Source organism: Crocuta crocuta, unplaced genomic scaffold, assembly GCF_008692635.1.
Source record: "Crocuta crocuta isolate KB4526 unplaced genomic scaffold, BGI_CrCroc_1.0 scaffold131, whole genome shotgun sequence".
NCBI classification, from domain to species: domain Eukaryota; kingdom Metazoa; phylum Chordata; class Mammalia; order Carnivora; family Hyaenidae; genus Crocuta; species Crocuta crocuta.
In genome coordinates, this window is record NW_027528977.1 from 12346838 (window position 1) to 12366052 (window position 19215).

The 19215-nt window shown below is 49.0% G+C and overlaps 1 protein-coding gene across 14 annotated transcripts; it reads left to right on the forward strand.

Annotated features, from left to right (window-relative positions):
• Positions 1–2285: 2285 nt before the first annotated feature.
• On the forward strand, positions 2286–11202 carry LOC144225980 (uncharacterized). 14 transcript variants are annotated; one of them, XM_077757294.1, is made up of 9 exons: positions 2286–2421; positions 3570–3703; positions 4187–4280; positions 5347–5462; positions 6506–6604; positions 6967–7166; positions 7663–7879; positions 8384–8597; positions 11069–11202. In XM_077757294.1, exons 3-6 carry the CDS (start codon positions 4203–4205, stop codon positions 7022–7024), a joined length of 351 nt encoding a protein of 116 aa, XP_077613420.1. In that variant the 5' UTR covers positions 2286–2421; positions 3570–3703; positions 4187–4202; the 3' UTR covers positions 7025–7166; positions 7663–7879; positions 8384–8597; positions 11069–11202. The 14 variants fall into 14 exon arrangements, 5 of the variants coding, with proteins under 5 accessions (XP_077613420.1, XP_077613423.1, XP_077613424.1 ...); XM_077757297.1 differs by having other exon boundaries at positions 8384–8540; XM_077757298.1 differs by having other exon boundaries at positions 8384–8477.
• The last annotated feature ends 8013 nt before the right edge of the window (positions 11203–19215 follow it).

Sequence of the window (19215 nt, forward strand, 5' to 3'; positions counted from 1 at the left end):
CACCTTTCCTGGGCTCAGCACTAAATATTACTGGGGGACAAAACATACAAGAATCCCTCCCTTCACAGAACTCTGGTAGGAGGGACACCCAAAACCCCAAATAAACAAGTGGTCTATATATAGTAAGCTAGTTGTTTCCTTTTGTTTTTCTATGTTCAGCAGTGCTCTGCAAACAGCTTGGAGCCAAATACATCCTTCATTACATAATTCACTTATAAGTCATGCTGTTTTCTTTTTCTTCAATTATGTAATCAAAAGAAGATTTGCTCTAGACATGTGTCAGCCAATCAGCAATAGGCAAAGTCCTGGCTACCTGTTGCTTCCATGTTTTTCATTCCAGCACTTAGGAGAATTAAAGGTGGAAGGATTTGAAGCCCCAGAGGTGAAATGTCCAAAGATCAATCCATTGACAAACAAGACCCAGGCATTCAGTCCACAGGTTGAGATGGTACACATTTTCCATCACCTGACCGTAAAACTGTCTGTTCTCTGCTCCAGGCAGAGCTGGTGGCTCATGGGTAGATATGCATATGTCTCATGGTAAAGATATTGTTAAGTGTACAGCTCTTGACGTGTGATAGAGCACCTTCACATTTGTTATCTCTCTATACTCGACATAGAGTTGTAGATTTAGCAAGCGAAGTTACGGGACATCCAGTTAAATTGGAATGCAGTATTTGGGACACAATTACATTAAGCAAAAAATCGTTTATCTGAAATTCAAATTTAGCTGGGTGTTAAATTTAGTTTAGTGCATTTGGGCTGCTAGAACAAATTCTCATAGACTAGATGGCTTAAACACACATATATTTCTCCTAGTTCTATAGATTGAGAAGTCCAAGATCAAGGCACCGGCAGATCTGGTGTCTGGTGGGAACCCTCTTTCTGGTTCACAGACAGCGGCTGTCTTTTCTCTGTGTCCTCCCTCACATGGAGGAAGGGGTGAGAGGACTCTCTGCAGTCATCAGGACTAAAGACCTCCTAAAGGCCCCACCTCCTACGGCCATCACATTGGGTGTTGGGATTTAGCACATGAACCTTGCTGGGATGCAAGCAGTCTATAGCATCGGACATTCTGTATTTTATCTGCAATCCTAACTAGAATCCTCAGAGAGAGGTGATACCAGTGCCTCCGTCTGATCACGGAGACTCAAAAAGTAAATTGCCTAAGGTCCGCAGACCAAGGAGATGACAGAACTGAACCCTTCCCTTTTGATTCTCCTTGCTACAGCCCTGGGTGGCATCTTCAAGGTATCAAGGATGTAGTGGGGTGGAGTGTGAGGTTCTCAGGGCTAGGAAGGAGGGACTATGTCAATGGGAAGCCATGTAGAGAGGGGCCGCCATGAGTAGCAGACCCCAGTTTTCATATTAGCGGGCAGAGGAGGGAGGGCTTCCACTCTTAGTTGCAACATGTTTTCGGTTTTCATTTACTGTACCGGGGCTCTAGGACCCGAGCCAACAAGACTGGAAAGGCAGGAAGCCATCTGGAGCTGTATGCTGAGTCATAGGGCCCGGAGAAAAACAAGAACATCACGACAGAGCAGGGGGTGGGGAGCAATCTCCCTGGAGATGGAAATTGAGGTGGGCACCGGAAATAGAAACTGCTCCTTCTGCAGCAGCTGGTAAGAGGTCCTGGATCACCATGTATTGGCAATTCAGTTCCTATTAAGTGCCGACTGAATGGAAAATGTCAATAAAATCAGGTGGTCAAAGGGAAGTTTCTGGGTTTGTCTGGTTTTGTTTGTTTGTTTTTCAAATCCTGGCCTTCCCTCTCCTCTGACTACCCGTCAGCCTTTGGGCAATTTACTTAAACTTTCTGACCCTGTCTCCTCCTCAGTAATAATAATCCTTATCTCATTGAGGTAGTTGAGGGTTTCAATGAAATCACATTTTTAAATACACACACTAGGCGGTCAACAGATGGTAGGTGTTATTATCAGAGAGACATAAAAATATCTTCATGTCAGGTTGGTGTGGGGATGAAATCAGATAAGGTATCTCCACTCTTAAGAGAGCTCTGAACCTACGTCTGAGTGACGTTTTAGCAAGTGGTGGAGACTGCTTTCTCCTCCAACCCCTAGATCGTGAGGTGAGTGGTTCTGATTTCCCTGGGTGCTGGTTACTGAGGCTAAACACACACACACAATGAATGCTTGCATGACGTCCGTTCATTCCATTCCACAAATATTTCCTTTATCGTGCATGTTACCGGCCCAGCCTGTGCAGAGGTACTGAAGAACAAAACGAAGATAAATACTCCCATTTTTCTGTTGTTTGTAGCCATTGCTCTGTACCAGGCACTAAACTAAAGGCTTTCTATGTACTGAATTCCCAGAACATCTCTTTCGGGTTAGTGCTCTTCCAGTCTCGGTTTTATGGACGGGGAAACCGAGGTTCTGAAAGATTAAATGCACAGAGCAGGTAGGTACTATTGCATGGGGGGAAGGTGGGGTAGAGTCCAGGCTCCATCCCAGGTCTGATTCTAACAAAGATTCTGACACTACTGTGGACAAGGTCCCAGAGGAAGAAAAGCTCTCATTTGGAGACCGAAACTTATTTAGGCCCAAAGATGTATAAACAACACAAGGCAGTGAGACGACTAAATGCTAAAGGAGAGGTTGGTCATCAGAGTTACAGCAGTGCTGGGCTGGAAGGGGATCCCTGAGAGGCTTCCTCGATGGCAGGAGTGGGGCGAGGAATAGCACTAGACCTTGGGACAGGAGATGGAGCAAGTCGCTGAGAAGGCAGGTGAGCAGAGGCACAGAGGACATGACCAGGTATGGGCAAGGTTCAGCAAGAGGCCAGCTGGCCAATCCCAGGTGTGTTTTGGAGAGCGAAAGAAGCAATAGCCAGCTGGCAAAATCTGGCCCAGTTAGGCTGTCACTTATTTTCCAGAATGATAAATTCCTTGGTCGAGCTATGTGACTTTTAGCCTTGGCACATCACCACCTTAGAGGATCCCTACCCATCACATGTTGGGCCTGGTCAGCAGTGCTCCAAGACGTACCTACTGAGTGTCAGAGAGAAAGGCTTCTCCCGATTAAGTGGGCATGACCTGTCTTGCCCAATGGCCTCAACCTTAAGTCTCCTGGATAAGGAGATAATGATATTCTTTTTGCTTCAGAGGATTCTCCTAAGGAGGCCGCACACTAGGGGTCATTAAAGCAAATTCAGAGACAGTACAACTTTTCTTCAAGTCCATCTGGCCGTACATATCCAGAGGATTAAAACCATGCATGCTTTGATCCCATGGTTTTTCACCAGCAGGAATTAATCCTAGGGAAATGATCAGGAAGGGGTGCAAAGCCTCCTTATGTGTGTACAAGAACGGCTGCTGTAATATTACATACAAATGCACCAACGAGAGATGCCCCGGCTGATCAATAACAGGGGCTTGGTTAAAAGCGATACATCCATACAATGGCGTACCACACCACCATTAAAGTCGTTGCTGTCACATTGTAGCAAGTGAAAAAAATCAAATGGCGAAACATTGATCTAGTATGATGTAGCTTGGAAGTATATTAATCTAATCCATTCGCTTATAATCTTTAATGTACTGTGTACAGGCCAATATTCTGGGCACTGGGGACACAGAAGGGAACAAATCCAGCGTACCCTTTGGGGGAAGCCAAGGAACAAACGAGACGATTTCCAGGAGTGTGCGACACCATGAAGAGGACATAAGATGGGCTGATTTGGAGTGAGTGACGAGGAGGGGCACATTCCTATCGTGACTTGTATGTTGAAAAACATCCATTCGTGAGTATCGAGGGAAGAGCATTTCAGACAGAGGCACAAAAGCGCCGAGGCCTGATGCAACTGCAATTTAAGGGGGGAGAAAGGAAAGAGACATAGGGCATGAGTGCAAGGGAAGAGGTGGGAGAGAGGCTGGCGCAGGCCAGAAAATGCAGGGATAAAAGCCAAGGTGAGGTGTTTATAAGGAGTTTGGACCTTACCCCACCTTCGGTGGGAGGCTTCTAGATTTTAAGTCAGGCAATGATTACGCTTACATTTATTTTATATTTATGAACCAGAATGAAATACACCAGGGGGTTAATAGAGATCCCCAATGGGCAGTGGGGGGACAAACAATTCTCGCTTATTTCTGGGTGCTGTTCTGTAATTCCCAAACTCTCATAATTAGAAAAAACACAATGATTTCTATTTTTAAATAACTCGCCAGAGAGCAATGAGAACCGATGGTGACCACTAACGCGGAGTTTCGGCGTGAAAAGTCCTTTGCCTCCACAGTCTCGTTGGATTTTCCCAACAACCCTGTGAGTTGAATCCGATCACTTTAATTAGCTCCATTTTGTAGGTGAGGGAGCTGAGGCTGGGAGGGGTGAAGAGGCTCTGGCCGAAGGCGGTATAACTGAGGCCAGAACAGAAGTTCAGTGGGCCTTGCCCAGGCTTCCTGATTTTGCAGAGAGCCGGGCCTGTGGGCTGGTCTGGTTTAGATTCAGCTGGAAATCCAGAAGCCCCAGGGAGAAGTCCATAGGATGACTTCCCTGCTTGAGGGAGAGCAGGGATGGACTCAGCCCCCAAGAGCACGTGTGCAAGACAAGACGCCTTCCCTACTGACAGGTGCTCCGTAAGCATTTGTTGAATGAACGAAATAACTGGCTTTCGGGAAAACACCGCTCTTGGGCTGTGGTTCAGCTGACTTTACAACTCAGTCGCTGTGTGATCTGAGGTTAATTATGCTCCCTGGCAAGCCCGAGCCCTCCTCTGTAAAATGGAGATCAGGTTTATGGTCCCTCACCCCCGTGAAGAATAAGAGTGAGGGGCATGCTTGGAGCCAGGCTGCCTGGGCTCGAAGCTGCTTCTACCTTTTTCTAGCCGTGACCTTGTAGAACTACCCGGTCTCTTACGCCCTCAGTTTTCTCATCGATCAAGTGGGGGTGATGCTACTGACTCCCAAGGATGTGGTGAGGACGAAACGAACGGATAAAGTGCCCTGAAGAGGTCTTGGCACCCGGAGGCGCTCCTCCAATGTCGGCTGTTAGTATGAGCATCGCAGGCCTGGTGAAAGCACCCGAGCAGTTTTCAGAAGCATATGGAGAGCTTAGCACCGGGTCCCAATCCACAGCGGCTTCTGGCTCCTGCCCTTCTCCCACGAGCCCTGCCATTATTGCCACATCAGTAGTTTTTCACAGGAAACACGCGTAAATTCGCTGCACGTCTTCTTGTTCAGAAAGGAGACCCCCTTCCCCACCAGGAGGGGCCTCTGTCACGTGGAACAATAGATCTCTTCCCTTTGACCTCTGGCTTCTGTCTGTCCAAGGTCATGTGAGGAATCTCCAATGCCCAATGCCTTTCCCAATGTCTCTGTTTCTGATTCAGTCAGGAGCCACCTGTTACGTGTCGGGCTTGACGTTGGCTTGGGTGAGTGGTCCTGGAGTCGCCGCACCTCTGACCTCCACCGCGGTTCTCAAACTGCAGTCGTGGGGGGACCAAGGGTAATTGTGCCGCAGCCGCAGGCTGCTGCGGTCTAGCCTTTCCCTCATTATTTTTCGTTAACGTGTCTCACATTCCAAACTTAAATACGCTTGTTCCAAAGGGAAATGTATTCATTACCATAAATGGAAAGCCAATACCACCTGCCACTAAAAGGAGCTATCCATAAAAAGAAATACCATGGAAATAAAGCAATATTATTGAATTCGGGGGGGGGGGAGCAGGGTGGCCCATTGAGGACTCTGGGCTCAAGGCCTGTTTGATTTCCATTTAAAAGGGAGAAGCGTTAAAGTTTCAGAAGGGTGTTAAAGACCTGTTAGTGCCGAAGTGAGATTGCCTTCGAGGTGTGATAAAAAGGATGGAAAGAGAATTCAGAGAGAAAAATTCTCTAACCTCGGGATTTCATGTTTTTACTTCCTTGTTTGTTCACCTTCCAGAACTTTCTCTTGTCTGCCAGGAACAAGGGGCCCCCTTTGACGTGATTCAGTTCTTTATTGAGAAAAGCTAAGGAGAGGGCCGCCTACCCTCTGCATCTCACTTACTACATTTTAGGAACATTCTTTCCCCTCTTTGAATGGAGGGAGCTGGACTGGAGAAACACCCTTCTCAGAGGATGTCCAGGCCCTAAGAGCCTGTGCGGCCTTATCTGAAGGTGCACGCAGCTGCGCATCGATGTTTTCTCACCTGCCGATGGGGCGGCATCCACCCAGCCTCGCAGCGTGGTTTGGGACCCTAGATCTCCACTAGGAGCGGAGCTGGGGGATTCATCACATGCCCACAAATAAATTCACGTTTCCTGGGGGTGGATTTGCTGCTTGTTGAGTCGAGCAGATGGCTGTGTGCTGGAGCTGAGAAAGGAGGTAGCCAAAACCCCTCTCTGCCGAGCCTAGACCCTGGGAAGAAACGAGCAAACAGCTCCCCGACTTTGGGCTCCGTCCCTGCTGTTCAGCAGCCCTGCAGATGTCTCCTTTCCCAGAGAGCCTGGGAGGTGAGGGTGTTGGGGGGAGCCGCTGAAGCATCACCCCTAAATCATTCCTGTTTTCAGGTCTCCTCCCTGCCTCCAAATCAGCCGGGATCTGCTGCACCTGCACGGTATCCAGATTTCTGAACCCAACATTCGAGACCCTCTCCAGTCGAGTCCAGTGTACGTTTCCAGTCCTGGCTTGCAGGACACCCCTCCCCGAATCCCTTGCTTCTGACAAGCTAGTTACGGGGCACACAGTAGGCGTGAAGAAATGCTGAATGGAAGAACACACCTTCTGCTGGGCTAAATCTACAGTTCTGTTCGACACGCATTTCTTGAGTGTCAAGGACAATGACGCTCTCGGGCTTCTTATATGCCAGGCCCTGGGGGGGGGGGCACAGTCTTGAGTTTCCGGGGATTTTCCTGGTTTGAGCAATGGAAGTAGGTCCATGTCCCAGGAACCCTTCCCACCCAACGACAAAGGCAAATCAGGAAGTTTGGCCACCTTACGAGGGTAGGTCCCATATACTCTGTCTTCACAGGGCTTCCAGCATGGTGGGGGGAGGATGGCATGAAGCAAATGATCGCACAAAGAAGTGAATAGTTACAAACCCTGGCAAGTGCAAAGGAGAAGCCAGCCCCGAGCTTTTTCCATGAGGAAAAGCCGCCTCTTCTCTCGACCCTGGAGAGGCTCCTGGTTGCTAGGAGAGAGAGGGACATACAGCTTATTTAATATAAAGCGGTGAGTGCAGTGAATCAGAAATCAACACTCCCTTTTCCCTGTCCACATGGCACTGTTTCTATTTTAATTGGGGTTTCAAGCATCGGAAACCCACTGCGGTGAACTAAATGGATATATATTGAAAGGGCGTAAGAAGGAAAAGCTGAGAAACCAGCCCTTGGAAGGAAGAGAAACAATCGTGTCTTAGGTTGTTGAGAGAGTAGAAAATAATGCCAGAACAAAGGAACGTGCCTTGTTCCATTTTCTTTAGAAAAATGGACTCCAGCCATCCTCTGCCCTAGGGTTTCTCTGCCCAGTATTCTAATTCCAGGAAGAAAGAATCTGATAGCCAAGCTTGGGTCTCATGCCAGCCCCCTGGGGGTGGGGTCCCAAGATTAGAAATTCCACGAAAATTGTGTGCTGTGGGGCACTGGGGCAGGATGGTGACTGCTGCGAGATGGAAGGGCTGGGATGCTGAGATGGCAGAAGGCCTCAGTTGTTCCTACTGCTCCTCCAGAAGTGGCCCGGAACCCCCACACCGTGGTCATCGCCTTTGAAGAACCTCGCTGCTTGCCTTCTGACCGGAATATTCTGTTACCGTGGGCAGCCTGGTGCTGGCAGCTGCCTTTCCGGACCCAAGTGTGTTGTCCAGCCGCCCTGACTGTGGTCACCTTGGAGCATGCGCCGTGCCCTCGGGCACGGCTAGTACAGCCCTCCTACAGACCGAAAACTCTGTAAGTGTGCTGAGTGCTCTCTAGACAGTTTTAACGAGCCATGAGGATCCGGCCCTCCTTGCCCTGGCCTCACGCCACTCCAGACAAACCCAGCTCCTTCCTGTTTCTCAAACACGCCGCCTGCCTTTTTGCTATTCCTTCCGCCCAATGCCATTGCCTTGCTGAGCTCATGACTCAGTGATTCTCAACCAGGGGTGGGTTTGCCCTTCAGGGACATTTCGCAGCGTCCCACTAGAGAGTGGCTACTACTGGCATCTCGTGGGTGGACCTGGAGATGCTGCTAAACAGCCTACCACGCACAGGATAGGCTCCATAACCCTTATGAGGGCCACACGGCCATGGTGCTAAGGCTGAGAAACCCAAAGCACGACTGAACGCCCACATCTCCACTCAGAGGCCATCCCTGATCATCACCCGTTTCTTCCTCTCATGCTCACTATTGTATTTTCTTTGTGGCATTTTACCACCACCTTCAACAACTGTGTTTGTTTGTGCTTCTACTAGATGTTCAGCCCTGCGAGAGAGGACCCCTGCGGGCCATGTTCTCTGCTGGCTGCCCGGCACGGAGAGCCGCGCCTGGCACACTATGGGCTGCTCGGTACGAATGTGTCACATACAGGTTTAATAAAGGAGAGTGCCCTGGACACCTCACCTGTCAGAGGTCAGAACACTGAGCTGGGAGCTTGGATCCTCTCAGGCTGGCCGTCTTCGTGTGTCGGTAACCAGTTCCCCCAGCCAGTTCAATTCAGCGTCTGCTGTGTGTGGGCTGCACGGCCTTGGGCAAATTTCTTAAGCCTTCTGGACCTCCATTTCTGCATCTGTAAAGTGGGGCTGTTATTTTTAGCCCCTTCTTTGCAGAGATGTAACGGGGATGAGATAAATAAATACACACACACACACACACACACACACACACACACACACACAAAACCACTTAAGAAAATGCCTGATTCTGAAGAACCTTGGCAAAGGTCATGTCGCATCACGATCACCATCACCGCCAGGGTCTGGCTGCGGTAGGCGGTGAGGACGACAGAATGGGCTCCGGGGCGCTACCAGAGGGCAGGGGATTAATACAGCTTGCAGGTCCAAAGCTATCCCCATTTGGTTTCGCCGGTTCTTGCTCCATCCATGAAACAAACCGGATGAAGCCTTTATCCATCTCTTGTGTTGAGAAGGAGGCTAGCAGGGAACGTGGATTTAATGTAGCAGATGGTGCTGTCCTTAAATTATGAAACCAAAGAAGGAAATTAAAGGGGTCCCTTGCAACTGCTATGGGCCAGCAAGGGTAGAAGCTGGCAACGGGGACCGGGGGCGGGGGTGCCTAAAGGAAGACAGAGGAGGTATTTTTATCAACCGGGCAATGGCTATTCTTGAGGGCAGCTAGGGTCCAAGAATAATATAATTTTATGGCCTAAAATCATTTTAGCTCACCCCCCTCCTTTTATTTAGGTAAATGAGGCCCAGAGAGGGAATGTGTCCTCCAAGCTCACACAGTGAGTGGCAGGGTAATCCATACTTTGACTCCTGAACAGGGTGATTTTACAGCTCGGGTGAAAGCCAGTGGTAAACTGTGTCCCAGGGCAGCCTGGCTGGGTCACCGCTGCATCCACGCACATCAGGATGTGTAGGGGCCAGAGCCCTGGAGCCCTTCTGTTTGGGTCTGCATTCTGACAAACAGGAACATGTTCATTACCTCCTGGAACCTCAGTTTCCTTGTCTGTCAAATGGGAATAATAATAGGTGCCACTTCACAGGGTCACTGTAAGAATCTGATGAATTACGATCACGTAAAATATTTAGCCTGGGGGGGTGGTACGTAGTAAATGCTCAATACAATGTTAGTACCTATTGCGGTGCTGGAATGACTTCAGGTTCTAACCTTTCCCCTGGGCTGGGAGCACCTCAGGGGCAGTGCCTGTCTCTGGGACATCTTTTGTTCTTTATGTCCTGCAGAACAATGGATATCTATGGGGGGGGGGGCGGGTGAGGGGCTCCCCAAGTGGTAGTGGCTGAGGACTGGCTCCCTTTGGAATGCCCATTTCTCAGTCAGCACCACCATGAAGCATCAGGGAGGGATGCCAGCAACGCATGTGACTCTTTGTCACTAGTTTAGACTTTAATCCTAACTGGCTAAAGCGGCCCTCCCGTCCAGCAGTGAACTGGCCTCGTGATGAGGGCTATGTTTGTTTTCCCAGCCGTTCTCTGCAGTGCAACGCCTTTCCCCATCTATGCTTTGGGCTATTTGCATTTAAATTGGTTTCCTCTCATTATAGAAATCTCTTAGGTCAGCTGGAGTTTCCATTTTCCTCGGAATCAGTTTGGAAGCTCCATTTCTCGCTCGAGGGTCCCTTATGCCCTCCTCCCTCTCGCTGACAGTGAGATGTGGTCACGTATTCTCATCTCGTGGAGAACAGATAGCTTGAGAAAGTCACCCAAATCCCGTACAAGCCTGGCGTGTTTCTCACAGGAGAAGGTGGGGGGAGGGGGGAGGGGCAGGAGGATTCTGGCCCCTGCAGCTGTAGGAAGGAGACCCCGTGGTGGTTCAGCTTCAGGATCTAGGCCTTGTTTTCTCATTTATTACAAAAATCAACCAAGCACAGTGCTGGATGCTTGGAATGCAAATAACAGAACCTACTTGCTACCCTCCAGGAGTTCACTGTCTAGTAATGGAGAGAGAAAAGTAAAACAATTTTTAAAGATCGTAATATATGGGGCATCTGGGTGGCTCAGTCAGTTAAATGTCTGACTCTTGATTTTGGCTCAGGTCATGATCTCACAGTTCATGAGTTCGGGCCCCGCTTCAGGCTCTGCGCTGACAGCATGGAGCCTGCCTGGGATTCTCTCTCTCCCTCTCTCTCTCTGCCCCTCCCCGCTTGTGCTCTCTCTCTCTCTCTCTCTCTTTTTCTCTCCAAATATATAAATAAACGTTAAAAAAAAGTTAAAAATCCTAATATAATCAAATGGTTGCTTTAATAAGGATCAGAATAGATTCCAGCCTAAGAGGCAGCTTTCGGTTAACACTCATCAAAAACCACAGTCACACACACACACACGCACACACACACTAACGCAAGCATGCATGCACCAGATCAAAACTGCTTACAGCACTTGCCCTGTTGCTGGGCATCTTTCTAAGCTATATATACAATTTACACGGCTATATTAATATATTCATTTTATTTTCAGGACAAGCCCCAAAGGAAGTGCTATCATTATCATTGTTTTCCAGATGAGGAAACTGAGGCACAGTGATCAAATCTCATCCCGTCATCGCTAATAAACCGTAGAGCCAGACTGACCCCAGGCAGTGTGGCCCCAGAGACTGTGTGGTTCATCCTACACTATGATGGCCCCTGACAAAGGATGGTGCACTCTTGTTTTCTAGTCTAGAGCATCTTTCAAACTGGTCAAGGTCCACTACCCTGATTTTCTGATCTGTGCATACATTGTGAGACATGGTGCATGAAGACGTTTGAGATGCTTGCGGTGGGCCTGGAGGAAGACTAGGAATTTTTCAGATGGATAAAAGGAAGAACAGAGTATTTCACGAAGGACACGATTGTGTCAGTCCCTGAGTATGAACAGCATGGAGGTCTAAGTCAAGGGTACTCCAAGTTGTATGACAGGGCTCGGGTGTGAAGGAGGCCGAGCAGGTGGTGAGACATGGATGGGGCTGGGAGACTGACAAAGACCAGACCATGATAGGCCTTGAATGTCATGAGAATGGGCGAGGAGGGGTGCTATGGAGGGGCTGATCCAGGGAGGAACACAGCTTGTTAGAAAGATTAGCTCTAGAGTGAAGGCCTACCTGGATAGGGAGATCAGGAGAATGTACCATCAATAGATATAACTAGTAAGTATAATAATAATTGATTGGTTATACTCAATAGGATTAGGTGGACTTTCCCTGCATAGAAGCACTCCTCTCGCTCACCATGTGTGTCATGGAGCTGAAGCTACCCAGAGAAGACATCTTTATCTAATCTGCCCAGACACGTTACAGGCTAGTGGTGGCACTGGTGTGTGATAGTCAAGAGGGGTGGGGCCAGAGCTAAGCTAAGGCAGTGGCATTTGAGGAAGAGATGAGTGGAGAATGTATGACATAGTGGGGCAAAGTAATCTGGTCTTGGCCATCAACCCAATGTTGGGGCTGAGGGAGAGCAGGAAGATGGGATGAGCTCAGGGTTTAGCTCAACCAGATTATTCTTTAATCTGGTGCTTCTGTAAAGGTCCAGACAGAAAATATTTTAGTCTTTGCAAGCCTCACGGTCTCTGTTGTAATTACTCAATTTCATCACTACAGTTCAAAAGCAGACATAGACCTTGTATGATAAATGAATGGGCACGGCTATGTTCCAATAAAACTTTAGTTACAAAAACAGGTTGGGGGCCAGATTTAGCTTGAGGGATGTCATTTGTTGATCCCTGCTCTGCATCATCAAGTGGTCCAAGTGTCAGACTGCCAACTAGGTGTGCCAGGTGGCTCTTAAGTGAGAGAAAGGCTCATAATGTGAGGCTCACACCTCATTGGGCAGATAGACCATACATCTCTCCTTGAGTGATGCCCACCTGACCACAAAAAGACTCATCTGAACTTGCAGAGGCGTCCACCATCTAGTCCTAGGAGCCCAGCTCTGGCAAGATGGAGGCAGACATTTCACTCCAAATGCTCAGTCTCTGTTACAGGCACCGGAGAGGTCCTCGTTGGATATTTCCATCAGTTATAAGTGCAACACAACAGGAACCCTAACTAGTTCACCTTCATTGAACACTCACGCTACCCCAGGTACTGGGCTAAAGGCTTTACCTGAGTGATCTCATTGAATGCCCTAGTGAGGCAGTTATGTATTATTATGTGTCCCCATTTTCCAGATGAGGAGACTGAGGTATAAAGAGGTCCATTATCTCTGGGGTTTGGAATCAGGCATTCCAATCCCAGACCCTGAGCCCTCAATCACTCTGTAAAACTCATGCTGCAGGCCCATGTGGATGCCCATGGTCACTATAGCAAACCTACGTGTTAGCCCCAAAACACAGGCTGATGCAGCTCAAACACTTGGGAATCTTTTGTCCTCTGGCCTGCGAGGCACTGTTATTGGAGACAAGCAGTCCAGAGGAGATGAACCCATCTGTTCCAAAAGCAAACCCAAACAAAATCGGCAGGCACACCGTTCTGGGATCTCTGTTATTGAGCCAAATGGTTGTCAGAAGTGGGTCCAGATGAAATGAATATATTGGCATCTGAAGGTATTGCATCTGAGGGAGGTAGGGATAGAAAATGAGAGGAGACATGGGGCACCTGAGTGGCTCAGTCGGTTTGGCGTCCTACTTCGATTCAGGTCGTGAACTTGCAGTTCGTGAGTTCGAACCCTGCGTCGGGTTCTGTGCTTACACCTACCTCAGAGCCTGGAGCCTGCTTCGGATTCTGTGTCTCCCTCTCTCTCTGCCCCTCCCCTGCTCACACTCTGTCTCTCCTTCAAAAATAAAAATAAGCATTAAAAAAATACATTTAAGAAAATGAGAGGAGCCAGCTAATCTCCATATGTTCACTCCGCAAACATCCACTGAGGGCTCTGTGGTCCGTGTCCCTGCCCTCCTGGAGGGCACTGGCTGGGAGAGAGCCAGGCAAAGAGCAGAGCATTCCAATCTCCTGGTTGTCACACATGGTTGGGTGAATCCACGGGGCCCTGGGGGCACAGAGCAGGGACCTAGGCCCAGCAGAGGCACCTGAATCCCAGCCAAGGTGGATCTAGGGTAGGGTGGTGACAAGGGATATTCCAGGGGAGGAAAGAGCATCTTCCAAGGCAAAAGGGGCTGAGGCTGGAGTGATGAGATCTTATAGAAGGGGTGCAGTTGGAGGGGCTGGGATGAGTCCTGGGAAGTCAGCCCCCAGCAGTCAGCCCAGACCTCTCTGGGCTGGAGGCTGTCTTGTTCTCAGCCTTCTGTGCGACTAGAACGGTCTCTGAGTTCTAGATGAAACGCAAAGCACTTGCCAAGAATATGGTGATGCCAAGAACACTCTGCAGATGCTGCATCTTGAAATAGTAAAACAAATAATAGTAAATCACTTCTATCACACTGCCCATTTCTCCCTGTACTTCCAAAGTCTTTGCTTATACTCACTGCAAGTTGGAAAGGGGCAAATATTAATACTGCCATTACCTTTGTATTATTAAAAATATTAACAGCTCTCATTTTGGGGCCCTCATGGCAGCTAGCAGTGGGCTAAGTGCTTTAGATACAATATCCTGTTTATCGGAGAGGCAGTCTGAGGCTCAGAGAGGTATAATAACTTGCTCAATGTCATTCACTGGGAAGAGAATGGAGCCAGGACCCAAGTCCAGAGTTTGCCTGACGTGTGAGGCCAGAGTCCTCTGGCTAAGCCTTTCCTGCCTTGACATCATGCCATTTAAGGACTTGGTTGATTTCCGAGAACATATTACTCTGTTATTATATTTGCCCCTCTAAAGAACTTCCTGAATTTAGCAGGAAAAGAGCTGTGGCTCAGAGAGGTAAAGTGTCCCTTCCAAGGTCATACAGCTTTTGAAAGGGCCACCTGAAGACTTGAGCCACCATCTTGCCATTTCTTTTCTTTATTTAAAAAAGATTTTTTTAATGTTTATTTATTTTTGAGAGAGAGAGAGAGACAGAGCGTGAGTAGGGGAGGGGCAGAGAGAGAGGGAGACACAGAATCCGAAGCAGGCTCCAGGCTCTGAGCTGTCAGCACAGAGCCCAATGAGGGGCTCGAACCCACAAATTGCGAGCTGAAGTCGGATGCTCAACCGACTGAGCCAGCCAGGCACCCCCCATCTTGCCATTTCAAAGCCAGAGTTCTAAATCCTTTACCATGGTTTCCAAGTCCACCGCAAAGAACTGGACAGCTAACATTCTTACATTCTTAAAGAAAAAAAAAATTCTTTCTCTACATTGGCAGGTACTCATCAGACAATCAAAAGACAAATACCTAGGAGAGCAGGACATGCAGATCACAGCCAAAATGACATCACAAGAAGCAGGCTGTGCCAAGCAAATCTCATTTCCTCTGACAGAGTGGCAGGCTGGGAGATAAGGCTAACGGCAGAGATGTTGTCATTTCCCCAGTTCTGAAGGACAAGTTAGATCAGCACCACAGAAACATATGGGGATGCGAGGTGGGCCACACCACACCCCCCGCAGAGGCATACACACACATAGATCTTCATGGACACTGACACACACACACTGTATATAGGCACAAATACATATACATAGACACACACAGATCTACCCACCCCCAACTCCGACATACACATAGTCACTAGCACAGACACTCACACATGGAGACACACAGAGACACGCATATAAATAGAGCCACACACAGAAATATACAGCCAGATATACACACAGAGCCACACGCACATACACAGACACGCACAGCTGCCTGCCTCCCCTCGGCATGCAGAAGACATACAGACACACAGACAGGGGCAGAGATACACACACATTCACAGAAACAGGCACAGACACACTCATCTGCCCGTAGACACACGTACGTACGCCGAGACCCCCCAGCACCCCTTGGGGGCGGCAGATGCTGACGCCTCTCAAACCCTCTCCTCCGGATCCCAGAAATTACATCTTTCCCAAATTGGAGACTCCGAGAAATGACTACCTCTGTGCCTGTGCATCTTCTCCACACTGCCTGGCCTGATGTCTTCGTCCAGAAGCTTGGAACGCACCGAGGCCATTGTGTGTGGTTGGGAGAGGACGTGGACTTCGGAGGCGGGCTGGTCTGTTCCAGTTGAGGCTCTCGTCACCCACCAGGTGAGGGGACCGGGGCACGTCTCACTTTTCTGTGCTTCGGTTTGCCCATCTGCAGAGGGCCTGATAATCCTTGGGTTGGGCCCATTGGGCTGCTTCATCGCAGACCTGGCCATGCTGAGTACATTAGTTACTTGAATGCCTGTCTTCCTCACCAGACTAGAGGGCACCTTGTTGGCGGGGGCTTTGTCTGTGTCCCCCAAGGGCATCCTCCAGGACTTAGCCATGTCTGCCAGGCACAGAGTAGGTGCTCAGCAAATATTTGTGAAATAAATCAAAGAACTCTACATCCTTAGTGTCTAGCACGGGCCTGGCCTGATGTAAGAGCTCCCTGACAATTAAAGAGTGTTGAAAAAAGTAATACAGGAAAGTGTAATCCCAACCACGGACCAAGGTCCAACTATACGCCATAACTATATTGCCTCATTCCATCCTCTCCATGAAATGGACGTTCATTGGTACATGAGAAAACTGAGATCCAGAGAAGTTGAAGAAGTCACCCAAGGTTAATCCCTGGGATGGCGATTCAAAGCCAGGAATATGATTGCTAACGCACGCTCGGAACCTAACAACTATAGGCTTGATGAATAAATATTTTCCATAGTGATGGAACTCAACTGAAGACTTCTACAGCCAACCCTGCCTTATCCAGGTGTGGAGCAACTCTTTTGAATGAACTGACATATTCTCTCCTATCCTGGGCTGATGTGTCAGTGTCCAGCATGTGTCTAATGCCCATGGTGTTGCCTTCTACACATACACAATCCCCAAGCTCCGGATGTCTGCATTTCCCCTCGCTCCCTCTCAACTAACACCCAGCCAGCCATCTATCTATCTGATCATCAGGCTGTTTTCCACATGAGGCCAATCTGTCCCCAGATGTTTTTCATCCATGTTTTCGTAAACCACACAGCCTCATCCTGAACCTGTCAAATCTGTTTTCCTCTCTCTCCATTGGTACTGGGTTTTAAAACCCATCCAACCTGTAGGCCAATTAAGTTACTTTGCATCACAACTGCATTTGGCGGTAACCTAGTTAAGCATCTTGCAAATCCTGGAAGGTTCCTTCACTTGTACCACCCATGCTTCTGCACACCTCAGACATACCCAAGTACCCCCCCCCACACCACCCCCAGTTTCCCTAAAAAAAAAGAGAGTTTTGTGAAGGCTCTCTGCCCCTGTCTGGGCAGGCAGAATGGATACAGCCACAGGGCATGGAGGCCATAATTATCCTTCCCCACAAAGGAAAACAAAAATGTCCAAAGATAGTGGCCACCTGGCAGGCAGGGGACCGGGGCAGGCGGCAGTGACTCATCGGGCACACCAGACTCCCTCTGCAATCAGGCTCTGAGCTTACTCACAGCTTTGCCAGGCTAACGAGCAAGAGCACAGAGGCATCTGAGGGGGAGGGAGGCTCTATTTCTGCTAGCTTGAACTCTAACACGACGCAGGTGGCTTTCAAGACTTTTTTTTTTTTTTTAAATCACCCTCTTGCTTGCCAGTTACGACTCTATTCATTAGGATTGCCTGATGTGAACAGAGCAGATCTAGGCTGTATATGTATACGTATTAACCAAACAATGCCTTTTCCGCCTCTTGTCACCTCAAACCCCTGTGCCCCTCAGCATCCGCGTGAAATTCTACCACTAGCAATTCGTTTCGTGGGGTTGGACTGGGTGTTCTCCTGGGTTGTTCTTTAAAACATTTTTTTTTTTTTTACTATTTTTATTTATTTCTAGGAGAGAGAGAGAGAGACAGTGTGAGCAGGGGAGGGTCAGAGAGAGAGGGAGTCACAGACTCTGAAACAGGCTCCAGGCTCTGAACTGGCAGTCAGCACAGAGCCCGACGCGGGGCTCGAACCCACGAACCGTGAGATCATGACCTGAGCGAAAGTCGGACGCTTAACCGACTAAGCCACCCCGGCGCCCCTCTTTAAAACATTTTTTAAACTTATTTATTTATTTTGAGAGAGAGGGAGAAAGAAAGAGGACTAGCTGGGAAGGGGCAGAGAAAGAAGGAGAGAAAGAGAATCTCAAGCAGGCTCGGCACCGTCAGCGCCGATGTGGGGCTTGAACCCACGAACTATAAGACCATGACCTGAGCCAAAAGCAAGAGTCGGACACTCAACTGACTGAGCCCCCCAGGTGCTCTGTCCTGGGGTGGTTCTTTAAAGCGTGACATCCGTACTCCTGTAGAGTAAGGTTGAGTGGGGAGGGAGGGGTGCTAACGTGGTAAAAGAGAGGCTACTTCATGCCAGGAGCCATGCTAGCCACTTCACAAGAATCATCTCCCTGACCACTCGCAGCCCCTGACTGTCTGTTTCAGAGATGCTAAAAGGGACATTCAGAGAGGGCAGGTGGCCTACTCACCAGACGCAGAAGGGCCAGGATTCAGATATGTTTGGCCTCAAATCCTATCCCCTTGCCTTGGATCCCTGTTGACCTCCCAAATGCTTTTTGGTACCTCTGAAACGCTGCTGGGCACACCACACTTTTTGTTCACACAGGGATGATGAATAAATGTCATCTCAAGTACCAATGCCAACCCACTAGCTAAACTGGGGAAAATGTCTTGTTTCCTGGAAACCCAGTCTATTTCTCTGAAACAGGGAAATTTAGGATGCAGCGTGCATCTGCTAGCAAGAGGGATTAGCATAAAGCATAAAGACCAAAGGTCCAGAGAACGGTAGAGCAGAAAGCAAGCTACATCCGGATCCCTGAGGGCCTAGCTGAGCCCTTAGGAGCAGCCCTTGACCTCTCTTTCCTTAATGAGTCCTAATGTCTTGTATGCATTTGGGTCCTGGTCATCTGCACTGTAAGGTCATCTGCTGTTGGCACATCCTAGCTGCCCACAGTCCACGGTGGACTGTTAGAAAGTACTGGAGTCATAAGGCTGCCTCTTTCACACACTCCTGATGCGGGCTTTTCTGCTCCAAAGTCTTTTGCTGAGGGTCAGAGCTAGACAACCCAAAGGTCCATTATCCACAGAATCCTGGACTTCAGACCAAACTAACTGTTGCCTCCTCTCCAATCTTTCTCTCTTGGAGTCCTCACCCTGCCGGCTCAGTAAATGATGCCATCTGAGGCCACGGAGAGTTGTCCTAGACTCTTAGCTCTGCGTGCCTCCATGTCCCCTCAGATATCAAGCCCGGATGGCCCTGACCTCTAGTCTCTTGGGAAGCCGCCCGCTGCACCCCATCCCCATCTTCTCACCGCAGCCCTGTCTTTCCATGCCCAGGTGGCAGCAACAGGCTCCTCACTAGTGTGCTGCCCTCCACCTTGGCTCAGAGAGAACATTCAAAAGTACAAAGCCGGCCCCATCACCGCACACTTAAAAACCCTCCCATGGATCCACATTTCCTGCAGATAAAATCCAAATGCCTGGACCTGACATCCAAGACCTTTTGTTACCGGATCCTTGCATATTTCTCCAACCTTATCTGTAGCTACTCCTGGAGACATGACCCGCCTTCCCTTCACACACACACACACACACACACACACACACACACACACACCGGAGCCACCCGGAGG

Coding starts and splice junctions, on each gene's coding strand:
- LOC144225980 (XM_077757294.1), top strand. CDS start 4,203: ATGGTGACCACTAACGCGGAGTTTCGGCGTGAAAAGTCCTTTGCCTCC. Junction 5,463..6,505: donor CAGTCGTGGGGGGACCAAGG/GTAATTGTGCCG, acceptor TCCTGTTTTCAG/GTCTCCTCCCTGCCTCCAAA. Junction 6,605..6,966: donor CCTCTCCAGTCGAGTCCAGT/GTACGTTTCCAG, acceptor CTGTCTTCACAG/GGCTTCCAGCATGGTGGGGG.